Source organism: Colobus angolensis, unplaced genomic scaffold (genome assembly GCF_000951035.1).
Source record: "Colobus angolensis palliatus isolate OR3802 unplaced genomic scaffold, Cang.pa_1.0 Scaffold494, whole genome shotgun sequence".
Lineage (NCBI taxonomy): Eukaryota > Metazoa > Chordata > Mammalia > Primates > Cercopithecidae > Colobus > Colobus angolensis.
The window spans coordinates 24,471-36,678 of NW_012118421.1; the positions used below are offsets into that span (position 1 = coordinate 24,471).

Below are 12,208 nucleotides of genomic sequence, written 5' to 3' on the forward strand. Positions count from 1 at the left end.
AGACCAGCCTGACCAACATGGAGAAACCCTGTCTCTACTAAAAATACAAAAATTAGCCGGGCATGGTGGTGTGTGCCTGTAATCCCAGCTACTCAGAAGGCTGAGGTTGCAGTGAGCCAAGATTGAGCCACTGCACTCCAGCCTGGGTGACGAAGCAAGACTCTGTCTCAAAAGAAAAAAAAAAAACTTTCTAGGTATTTATTTCTTTTTCAGACGGAGTCTCGCTGTTGCCAGGCTGGAGTATAGTGGCATGATCTCAGCTCCCTACAACCTCTGCCTCCTGGGTTCAAGAGATTCTCCTGCCTCAGCCTCCCTAGTAGCTGGGATTACAGGTGCATGTCACCACACTCGGCTAATTTTTTTGTATTTTTTTTAGTAGAGATAGGGTTTTGTCTTGTTGGTCAGGCTGGTCTCGAACTCCTGACCTCAGGTGATCTGCCCACCTCAGCCTCCCAAACTGCTGGGATTACAGGTGTGAGCCACTGTGCCAAGCTGCTATTCATTTCAATTGTAATTGATATGCACGCACAATTTTAAAGGAATGAAGGCTTGCAATGGTAGACTAGTTAATTCAATCTAATCCTCCTGCTGAGGACAACCAGAAATACAGTCAAAGCATTAGTAAAATGTGCCTGAAGACACTGTAGAGTAATAAACAGAAGTGGTATGTTCAAGGTGAGATTGAAGGGGAAGTAGCCAGGTCAGACTAAAAAGATAGCTCTTCAGTATGACTGGACAGAGGATTAAAAAAAATGTATCAACCAAATGCAATATATGGGACTCTGTTTGTATCCTGATCAAAAAAACTGTACTATAATAAAAAGCCATTTATGAGACAATTGGGAAAATGTTACCTACTGGATATCTGATGACATTAACGGGGAATCATTAGTAACAGTATTGACTATATTAAAAATAATTCTTATACTAAAAAAAGAGACAGGTGTGCATGAAGGACACAAAACAGAATGAAGATGAACTTTTTGGAATGTAAGAACTTTAAGCAATGTAGAAAATGTTAACATTGGCCAGGTGCGGTGGCTCACATCTGTAATCCCAGCACTATGGGAGGACAAGGCAGGTGGATCATTTGAGGTCAGGAGTTCGAGACCAGTCTGGCCAACATGGTGAAAACCCCCATCTCTACTAAAAACACAAAACACAAAAATTAGCTAGGAATGGCAGCACACGCCTATAATCCCAGGTACCTGGGAAGCTGAGGCATGAGAATCACTTGAGCCCAGGAGGCGAAAGTTGCAGTGAGCCAAGATAGTGCCACTGCACTCCAGCTTGGGTGACAGAGCAAGACTCTGTCTCAAAACAAACAAACAAACAAACAAAAAACAAAAGGGAAAATGTTAATATTCAGAAACCTGGCTGATGCATTACAGGAATTCTTGTACTATTTTCTGCAACTTTTCCATAAGTCTGAAATTATCGTCAAAATAAAAAGTTAAAGTAAGGCCGGCACCTTAATAAAGCTCATGCCTGTAATCCTAGCATTTTGGAAGGCTGAGGCGGGTGGAACATTTGAGGTCAGGAGTTTGAGGCCAGCCTGGCCAACATGGTGATACTCATCTCTACTAAAAGTACAAAAATTAGTCGGGTGTAGTGATGTGCGCCTGTAATCTCAGTTTGGGAGGCTGAGGCAGGAGAATCACTTGAACCCAGGAGGCAGAGGTTGCAGTGAGTCGAGATTATGCCACTGCATTCCAGCCTAGATGACAGAGTGAGACTGTCTCAAAAAAGAAAAAAAAAAAAAAAAAAAAGTTAAGGGGCCAGGTGCAGTGGCTCATGCCTGTAATCCCAGCACTTTGGGAGGCCAAGGTGGGCAGATCACCTGAGGTCAGGAGTTCAAGACCAGCCTGGCCAACATGGTGAAACCCCGTCTCTACTAAAAATACAAAAATTAGCTGGGCGTGGTGGTGAGTGCCTTTAATCCCAGCCACTCGGGAGGCTGAGGCAGGAGAATCACTTGAACCCAGGAGGCAGAGGTTGCAGTGAGCTGCAATCACGCCACTGCACTCCAGCTTGGGTGACAGAGCAAGACTCTGTCTCAAAACAAACAAACAAACAAACAAAAAACAAAAGGGAAAATGTTAATATTCAGAAACCTGGCTGATGCATTACAGGAATTCTTGTACTATTTTCTGCAACTTTTCCATAAGTCTGAAATTATCGTCAAAATAAAAAGTTAAAGTAAGGCCGGCACCTTAATAAAGCTCATGCCTGTAATCCTAGCATTTTGGAAGGCTGAGGCGGGTGGAACATTTGAGGTCAGGAGTTTGAGGCCAGCCTGGCCAACATGGTGATACTCATCTCTACTAAAAGTACAAAAATTAGTCGGGTGTAGTGATGTGCGCCTGTAATCTCAGTTTGGGAGGCTGAGGCAGGAGAATCACTTGAACCCAGGAGGCAGAGGTTGCAGTGAGTCGAGATTATGCCACTGCATTCCAGCCTAGATGACAGAGTGAGACTGTCTCAAAAAAGAAAAAAAAAAAAAAGTTAAGGGGCCAGGTGCAGTGGCTCATGCCTGTAATCCCAGCACTTTGGGAGGCCAAGGTGGGCGGATCATGAGGTCAAGAGATCAAGACCACCCTGGCCAACAGGGTGAAACCCCATCTCTATTAAAAATACAAAAATTAGCTGGGCACGGAGGCGTGCACCTGTCTCTACCAAAGGAAAAAAAAAGAAAAGAAAAAGAATACATGTTGCACAAGCATTTGTATTATGTATAAAACTAAAAAAGGGGCCGGGTCGAGCGCAGTGGCTCATGCCTGTAATTCTAGCACTTTCGGAGGCCAGGGCAGGCAGATCACTTGACATCAGGACTTTGAGACCAGCCTGGCCAACATGGAGAAACTCCTCTCTACTAAAAATACAAAAATTAGCCTGGTGTGGTGGTGCAGCATGCCTGTAATCTCAGCTACTCGGGAGGCAGAAGAATCACTTGAACCTGGGAGGCGGAGGTTGCAATGAGCCGAGATCGTGCCACTGCACTCCAGCCTCCAGCCTGGTTTTGATCTCAAAACAAACAAACAAAAAACAAAACAAAAAACCCGAATCTGTACTGGCAGTGCCTTGAGAGGCAGCTGAGGAGATGAGGAGGAGGCCAGGCATCTGAGTTGCTGGTAATTTTCTATTTATTTTCTTTCTTTCTTTGATACAGGGTCTCTGTCACCCAGGCTGGAGTACACTGGCACAATCACAGCTCACTATAACCTTGACCTCCTGGGCTCAAGAATCTTCCTGCCTTAGCCTCCCAAATAGTTAGGACTACAGTTGTGTGTCATCATGACTGGTTAATTTTTGGTAACTTTTGTAGAGAGGGAGTCTCGCTACATTGCCCAAGCTAGTTGAACTCCTGGCCTCTACTGATCCTCCCACCTCATCCTTCAATGTATGGGATGATGGGCATAGGCCACGTGGCCTGGTTCCTTTATTCTTATTGATATGTAGTATTTAATTAATTTGTTTGTCTGTTCCAGGAGGTATTATTATTTTTTTTAGAGATAGGGTCTCACTCTGTCGCCCAAGATAGAATGCAGTTGCACGATCATACACCTCACTGCAGCCTCAAACTCCTGAGCTCAAGCATCCTCCTGCCTCAGCCTCCCAAGTAGGACTACAGGTTTGCACCACCACACCTGGCTAATTTGTAAACATTTTGTAGAGATGGCGTCTTGCTACGTTTTCCCAGGCTGATCTCAAATTTCTGGGCTCAAGAGAGCCTCCTGCCTCAGCCTCCCAAAGTGCTGGGATTACAAGCATTAAATCACTGCACCCAGAAGAATATGAACTTTTATACAAATACCTAAAGGCCATAACAAAAAATGGAATTTCCTGAAAAACTCCCAATGGAATCCAAATCTGAATCTGTTTCATCATCCTTCTGAAGTATACTCATCTTCCTCAATAGAGTTAAACAGAACCATAGCAAGTTAAATATTACCATATGCAGATATTTAAATAGCCAAAAGGTTAATAGTGATTTTTTTTTTTTTTTTTTTGAGATGGAGTCTCGCTCTGTCGCCCAGGCTGGAGTGCAGTGGCCGGATCTCAGCTCACTGCAAGCTCCGCCTCCCGGGTTCACGCCATTCTCCTGCCTCAGCCTCCCGAGTAGCTGGGACTACAGGCGCCTGCCACCTCGCCCGGCTAGTTTTTTTTTTTGTATTTTTTAGTAGAGACGGGGTTTCACCGTGTTAGCCCGGATAGTCTCGATCTCCTGACCTCATGATCTGCCCGTCTCGGCCTCCCAAAGTGCTGGGATTACAGGCTTGAGCCACCGCGCCCGGCTGGTCTTGATTTCTTGACCTCGTGATCTGCCCACCTTGGCCTCCCAAAGTGTTGGGATTGTAGGCACGAGCCACTGTGCCCGGCCAATAATGATTACTCTTTTAAAAAACCCCTTTTATGAATTGTGGTAAAAAAACCTTTAACATGAGCTCTCTGGGCACAATATTATGCAGTATATCTCTATAATTTAGTACTTACTCTTGTTTTATCGAACAGTTCTGAAACTTTGAGAAAAAACCTGTAAAGGAAAATATTTTCATCATATGCTACATTCAAAGTAATTTTCCATTTCAAATGTATGAGAATATGCTCCCAAACCATATTAGTAACACCTTGTCTCATTGCAATTATATTCAATAGCCCTATTAACTGCAGACTTCATTTAGCTTCACAAAAATCTCCCTGTATTTCTACCAATAAAAGAGATTACTTGAAATCTGTTTAAAGATAGACTATCTGTTCATTTATTTATTTATTTTTTTGAGATGGAGTTTCACGCTTGTTGCCCAGACTGGAGTGCAATGGCTCAATCTCAGCTCACCGCAACCTCCGTCTCCTGGCTGCAAGCAATTCTCTGGCCTCAGCCTCCTGAGTAGCTGGGACTACAGGCGCCTGTCACCACACCCAGCTAATTTTTGTCTTTTTGGTAGAGACGGAGTTTCACCATGTTGGCCAGGATGGTCTTGATCTCTTGATCTCGTGATCCGACTACCTCAGCCTCCCAAAGTTCTGGGATCATAGGTGTGAGCCACCGCGCCCAGGCCTGGTGTTTTCTTTTCTTTTCTTTTCTTTTTTTTGAGACAGAGTCTGGCTCTGTTGCACAGGCCAGAGCGCAGTGGCGCAATCTCAGCTCACTGCAACCTCTGCCTCCTAGGTTCAAGTGAGTCTCCTGCCTCAGCCTCTTGAGTAGCTGAGATTACAGGCAACTGCCCCCATGCCTGGCTAATTTTTGTATTTTTAGTAGAGATGAGTTTTCACCTGGTTAAAAATTAGCCAGGTGTGGTGGTGCACACCTGTAATCCCAGCTATTCAGGAGGCAAAGACAGAAGGATGGCTTGAGTCCAGGCTCGTCTTGGACTCATGATCTCAAGTGATCTGCCTGCCTTGGCCTCCCAAACTGCTAAGATTACAGGTGTGAGCCAGAGCGCCAGGCTCCATTTCAAGATGACAGCCTAAGCCATACATTAAAGGTGTTTTTGTTGTTGTTGTTGTTGTTATTGAGACTGAGTCTCACTTTCTCACCCCAGCTGTAGTGCAGTAGTGCCATTTTGGTTCACTGCAACCTGTACCTCCTGGTTTCAAACGATTCTCCTACCTCAGCCTCCTAAGTAGCTGGGATTACAGGCACCCACTACACCTGGCTAATTTTTGTAGTTTTAGTAGAGATGGGGTTTTGCCATGTTGGCCAGGCTGGTCTCGAACTCTTGGCCTCAAGTGATCTGTCCACCTTGGCCTCCCAAAGTGCTGGGATTACAGGCGTGAGTCACTGTGCCTGGCCAACAAAATTTATCTAGATTCATTTTAGCAAACAGGCTGAGGCGAGCAGCTCACTTGAGGCCAGGAGTTTGAGACTAGTCTGGGCAACACAGTGAAACCCTGTCTCTACTAAAAATACAAAAAATTAGTGGGGCACAGTGTCACAATCCTGTAATTGAACTACCCTTTAATACTCTGGTGCTTGGTCAGGTGCAGTGGCTCATGCCTGTAATCTCAGCACTTTGGGAGGCCGAGGTAGGCAGATCACGAGGTCAGGAGATCGAGACCATCCTGGCTAACATGGTGAAATCCTGTCTCTATTAAAAATACAAAACAAAATTAGCCAGGTGGCGTGGTGGCACATGCCTGTAGTCCCAGCTACTCGGGAGGCTGAGGCAGGAGAATGGTGTGAACCTGGGAGGCAGAGCTTGCAGTAAGCCGAGATTGCGTCACTGCACTCCAGCCTAGGCAATAGACTGAGACTCCATCTCAACAACAACAAAAAAAGTCTGGTGCTGGGATATTTTTTAGTTGGTATCAGCATTTGACAGATAAACTAGTTAAAAGTGAAAATAAATTCTTAAGTAGAAATTGGTTATTCGTTTTTTTCTTTTCTTTTTGGAGATGGGCTATTGTTCTGTCACCCAGTTCTGGTGTAAACCTGTGGTCCCAGCTACTCAGGAGGCTGAAGCAAGAGGATCGCTTGAGCACAGGAGTTCAAAGCTGCAGTGCTCTACGACTGCACCTGTGAATAGCTACTGTATGCCAACCTGGGCCACACAGGAAGACCTGCTCTCAAAAAAAAAGGGCACAGCACAGTTTCAAGTATTCTGTAAAATATATAATTAAAATGACATTATAAATGAATTAGGGCAAATACTACTCAAAGCAAAAACAATTTTATGAACTTTGCTTTCATTCAAGAGAACTTGCTTTGACAGATTTACATTAGAGAACAGATGGCAAGGTTGACTTTTTTCCCTTCTTCCTGATAAGAAGAATTAACTCTTTGGGAAGGTGGCTTTTTTCTTTTCTTTTTTAAGACGGAGTTCCTCTCATTACCCAGGCTGGAGTACAATGGCGCAATCTCCGCTCACTGCAACCTCTGCCTCCCAGGTTCAAGCGATTTTCCTGTCTCAGTCTCCGGAGTAGCTGGGATTACAGGCATGCGCCACCATGCCTGGCTGATTTTGTGTTTTTAGTTGAGATAGAGTTTCTCCATGTTGGTCAGGATGGTCTTGAACTCCCGACCTCAGGTGATCTGCCTCCCTTGGCCTCCCAAAGTGCTGGGATTACAGGTGTGAGCCACTGTGCCTGGCCAATGGCATGTTAATTAGTGTAAGCTATCATACTGTGCTTAGCCGAAAAGCTTGACTTTTAAATATCTGAGACAGAATATACTAGAGAAAAGGTAAAGGACGTGGTTTAGAGAAAGGCATAGACTATGAAAATAGTTTTCCTGCTTAAAAATGTGTTTAATTTTTAGTTTTTTTGAGACCAAGTCTTGCTCTGTCGCCCAGGCTGGGGTGCAGTGGTGTGATCTCAGTTCACTACCATCTCTGCCTCCCAGGTTCAAGTGATTCTCACGCCTCAGCCTCCCAAGTAGCCGGGATTACAGGTGTGTGCCACCACGTCTGACTAATTTTTGTGTTTTTAGAGATTGTGCCACTGCTCTCCAGCCTGGGTGACAGAGTAAGACACTGTCCTGCAGGGGAGGGGCGGGGAGCGGAATCAATTTGACCTCCAATGAAATACATACACACATATACATACATACATATATGTTCTAATTTCCAAATAGCAGTTCTTATTTATAAGCTTTATCAAAACCTAAAAACACTAATATAAATTCTGTTCGTCCACTCTCTTACACACAAATCAACCCATTTTCATAAATAAAACACAGTTAGGGGAGGAAGAAAAAAATATATAGAGAGAGAGAGAGTAAAGTCGATTTTTATTTCCCAGATTTAAAAAATAGGACAGAAAGGGAGGAGAAAAAAATATCAACCCAAGTTTTTGTTTGTTTGTTTGTTTGTTTTGAGACGGAGTTTTGCTCTTGTTGCCCAGGCTGGAGTGTAATGGTGCGATCTCAGCTCACCACCACCTCCGCCTCCTGGGTTTAAGCAATTCACCTGCCTCGGCCTCCCAAGTAGCTGGGATTACAGACACCCACCACCACACTTGGCTAATTTTGTATTTTTAGTAGAGACAGGGTTTCTCCATGTTGGTCAGGCTGGTCTCAAACTTCTGACATGAGGTGTTCTGCCCGCCTTGGCCTCCCAAAGTGCTGAGATTACTGGCATGAGCCACCTGCCCAGCCCTCAACCCAAGTTTTTAAAGGAGGCCCTTATTATCAATGTGTTTTGACAAAAATATTCCAAAAGTTTTGCATTGTAAGTACTGTTGGCTGCGAGAAGTGGCTCACACCTGTAATCCCAGCACTTTGGGAGCTGAGTTGGACGGGCCACTTGAGGTCAAGGGCTTGAGACCAGCCGGGCCAATATAGTGAAACCCCGTCTCTACTAAAAATAGAAAAATTAGCCAGGCATGGTGGCAGGCACCTGTAATCCCAGCTACTTTGGAGGCTGAAGTGGGAGAACTGCTTGAACGTGGAAAGAGGATGTTGCAGAGAGCCATGATCATGCCACCTCACTCCAGCCTGGGCGACAGAGTAAGACCCTGTTTCAAAACAAAAACTAAAACAAAAACCAAAAGTATTGTGTGTATCCAGACTGCCAATAGAAAATTTTCTCTGCTTTATTTATAATATATGTATATATGTATATATATATATATATACACACACACACACACTTTTTTTTTTTTTTGAAACAGTCTTGCTCTGTCACCCAGGCTGGAGTACAGTGGCATAATCTTGGCTCACTGCAACCTCCGCCTCCCGGGTTCAAGGGATTCTTGTGCCTCAGTCTCCTGAGTAGCTAGCTGGCATTAGAGGCACACATCACCCACACCTGGGTAATTTTTACATTTTTTGGTAGAGATAGGGTTTAGCAAGGTTGGCCAGGCTGGTCTCCAACTCCTGACAGGTTTTCCACCTCCCAAAGTGCTGGGATTACAGGCATGAGCCACTGTGACTAGCTATATTTCATGTTTTATTTATTTATTTTTTTCTGAGATGGAGTCTTGCTCTGTTGCCTAGGCTGGAGTGCAAAGGTGCGATCTCAGCTCACTGTAACTTCCGCCTCCCAGGTTCAAGCAATTCTCCTGCTTCAGCCTCCTGAGTAGCTGGGATTACAGGTGTGCACCACCATACCTGGCTAATTTTTGTATTTTTAGTAGAGACGGGGTTTCACCACGTTGGTCAGGCTGGTCTTGAACTCCTGACCTCTTGATCTGCCCACGTTTGCCTCCCAAAGTGCTGGGATTACAGGCGTGAGCCACCGTGCCTGGTTTATTTCATGTTTTAAATTAGAATACTTACTTGCATATATCTGTAGAATCCTGAGTTCCTAAAGCATATAATGAAGAACCAATTCTATTGTAATCATCTGCAGCACCTATGGAGAAAGTTTTAAGAATTTAGTATACCTATTCCTTGATTTAAAAATACTTACTGAGTACTCACCTGTCAAACAATGTGTAATATGAGACACACTAGTAAAGAAAATAACACAAACAACAGGCATGGTGGCTTATGCCAATAATCCCAACACTTTGGGAGGCTGGGGCAGGCAGATCACCTGAGGTCAGGAGTTTTGAGACCAGCCTGGCCAACATGGTGAAACCCCATCTCTACCAAAAATTAAAAAATCAGCCAGGTGTCGTGGTGCATGCTTGTAATCCCAGCTACTCAGAAGGCTGAGGCAGGAGAATCACCTGAACCCACGACACAGAGGTTGCAGTGAGCCAAGATCACGCCACTGCACTCCAGCCTGGGCAATGGAGCAAGACTCTACCTCAAACAAAAAAACAAACTGGAGGCTGGGTGCAGTGGCTCAGGCCTGTAATCCCAGCACTTTGTGAGGCAAAGGCAGGTGGATCACGAGGTCAGGGGATCGAAACCATCCTGGCTAACATGGTGAAACCCCATCTCTACTAAAAATACAAAATATTAGCTGGCTGTGGTGGCGGGCGCCTGTAGTCCCAGCTACTTGAGAGGCTGAGGCAGGAGAATGGCGTGAACCCGAGAGGCAGAGCTTGCAGTGAGCCGAGATCACGCGACTGCACTCTAGCCTGGGCAACAGAGCGAGACTCCGTCTCAAAAAACAAACAAACAAAAAACAATCAATCAAAAAAAACAAAGTGGAAAGCAAGAAGTATAACTTTCTTCATTAATAGACGTGACATGATCATCTACATAGAAAATACTAAGGAATCTACAAAATAGTTACTAGAATTAATAAGTGAGTTTATTTAGCAAGATTGCAGAATATAAGATCAACACTGAAAAAATACGCTGTGTTTCTATGTATTAGCAAAGAACAATTTGAAATTGAAATTTTAAAAAATATAACATGGCCTGGTGCGGTGGCTCACGCCTGTAATCCCAGCACTTTGGGAGGCCGAGGCAGGCAGATCATGAGATCAGGAGATTGAGACCATCCTGGCTAACACAGTGAAACACCGTCTCTACTTGAAATACAAAAAAATTAGCCAAGTGTGGTAGCGGGCGCCTGTAGTCCCAGCTACTCAGGAGGCTGAGGCAGGAGAATGGCATGAACCCGGGAGGCAGAGCTTGCAGTGAGCCGAGATCGCACCACTGCACTCCAGCATGGGCGATAGAGCTAGACTCTGTCTCAAAACAAACAAACAAACAAAAAAACAAAAAAACCCACCACCACCACCAACAAAAAATAACATTTATTTATTTGGAGACACGGTCTCACTCTGTTGCTCAGGCATGAGTGCCGTGGTGTGATCATGGCTCACTGCAGTCTCAAGCTCCTGGGCTCAAGTGATTCTCCCACCTCAGCCTCCCGAGTAGCTGGGACACAGGCGCATGCCACCACGGTTGGCTAATTTTTTTTTTTTGGCAGGAGAGGGATAAGGCCTGACTCTGTCATCCAGGCTGGAGTGCAGTGGTAGGGTCTTGGCTCACTGCAACCTCTACCACCCGAGTTCAAGCAATTCTCATGCCTCAGCCTCTCGAGTAGCTGGGACTACAGGGGCACGCTACTATGCCCAGCTAATTTTTGTATTTTTAGCAGATATGGGGTTTTTTTTTGAGACGGAGTCTCGCTCTGTTACCCAGGCTGGAGTGCAGTGGCTCAATCTCGGCTCACGGCAAGCTCTGCCTCCTGGGTTCACACCATTCTCCTGCCTCAGCCTCGCGAGTATCTGGGACTACAGGTGCCTGTCACCACGCCCGGCTAAATTTTTGTATTTTTAGTAGAGACAGGGTTTCACCATGTTAGCCAGGATGGTCTCGATTTCCTGAACTCATGATCTGCCTGCCTTGGCCTCCCAAAGTGCTGGAATTACAGGTGTGAGCCACTGCGCCCAGCCAGAGATGGGGTTTCATCATGTGGGCTAGGCTGGTCTCGAACTCCTGACTTAAGGTGATTCGCTTGCCTCAGCCTCCCAAAGTGCTGGAATTACAGGCGTAAGCCAACACGCCTGGCCTATTTTTTGCAAAGACTGGGTTTCACCATGTTGCCCAGGCTGGTCTTAAGCGATCCAAACACCTCAGCCTCCTAAAGTGCTGAAATTACAGGTCTGAGTCACTGTCTTCAGCTTAATAAAACACAACATTTATAATAGCATCAAAAACCAAATAGTCAAGAACCAATCTGACTAAAGATGTATAAGATCTACACAATGAAAACTACAAAACACTGCTGAGATAAATTAACAAAGACCCAACTCAGTGGAAATATGCTATATTAATGTACCAGAAGGATCAATGTTGTTAAGATGTCAATTCTCTTCAAATTAATCTATAGAAGCTACACAATCCCAGCCAAAATTCCAGCAGCCACTTGTGTAGAAAAAGAAAGCTGATTCTAAAATTTCTATGAAAATATAAAGATTCTAGGGTTGAGGGTGGTGGGTTCACACCTGTAACCACTCCCTCCTTTGGGAGGCCGAGGTGGGTGGATCACTTGAAGTTAAGGGTTCGAGACCAGCCTGGCCAACATGGCAAAACTCTGTCTCTACTAAAAATGCAAAAATTAACCAGGTGTGGTGGCGTGCATCTGTAGTCCCAGCTGCTCGGGAGGCTGAGGCACGAGGATTGCCTGAACCTGTGAGGCGGAGGTTGCAGTGAGCCAAGATCACGCCACTGCACTCCAGCCTCCAGTCTTGGTGACAGAGTGAGATTCTGTCTGAAAAAAAGGAAAACGTATAAAGATGCTAGGGCTGGTGGCTCACGCCTGTAGTCCCAGCACTTTGGGAGGCCAAGGTGGGCAGATCACCTGAGGTCAGGAGTTTGAGACCACAGCCTGGCCAACATGGTGAAACCCCCTCTCTACTG

At 45.2% G+C, this 12,208-nt stretch overlaps 1 protein-coding gene across 1 annotated transcript in view; it reads right to left on the reverse strand.

Moving 5' to 3' along the window:
* The window catches only part of SNX6 (sorting nexin 6), a 78,920-nt gene that overhangs the window by 24,307 nt on the left and 42,405 nt on the right, over positions 1 to 12,208 (reverse strand). The window contains exons 8-9 of the mRNA XM_011959461.1: positions 9,218 to 9,293; positions 4,495 to 4,534 (exon numbers count right to left, since the gene is read on the reverse strand). Of these exons, the coding sequence (XP_011814851.1) occupies positions 4,495 to 4,534; positions 9,218 to 9,293 (116 nt within the window). The remainder of the gene's footprint in view (positions 1 to 4,494; positions 4,535 to 9,217; positions 9,294 to 12,208) is intronic.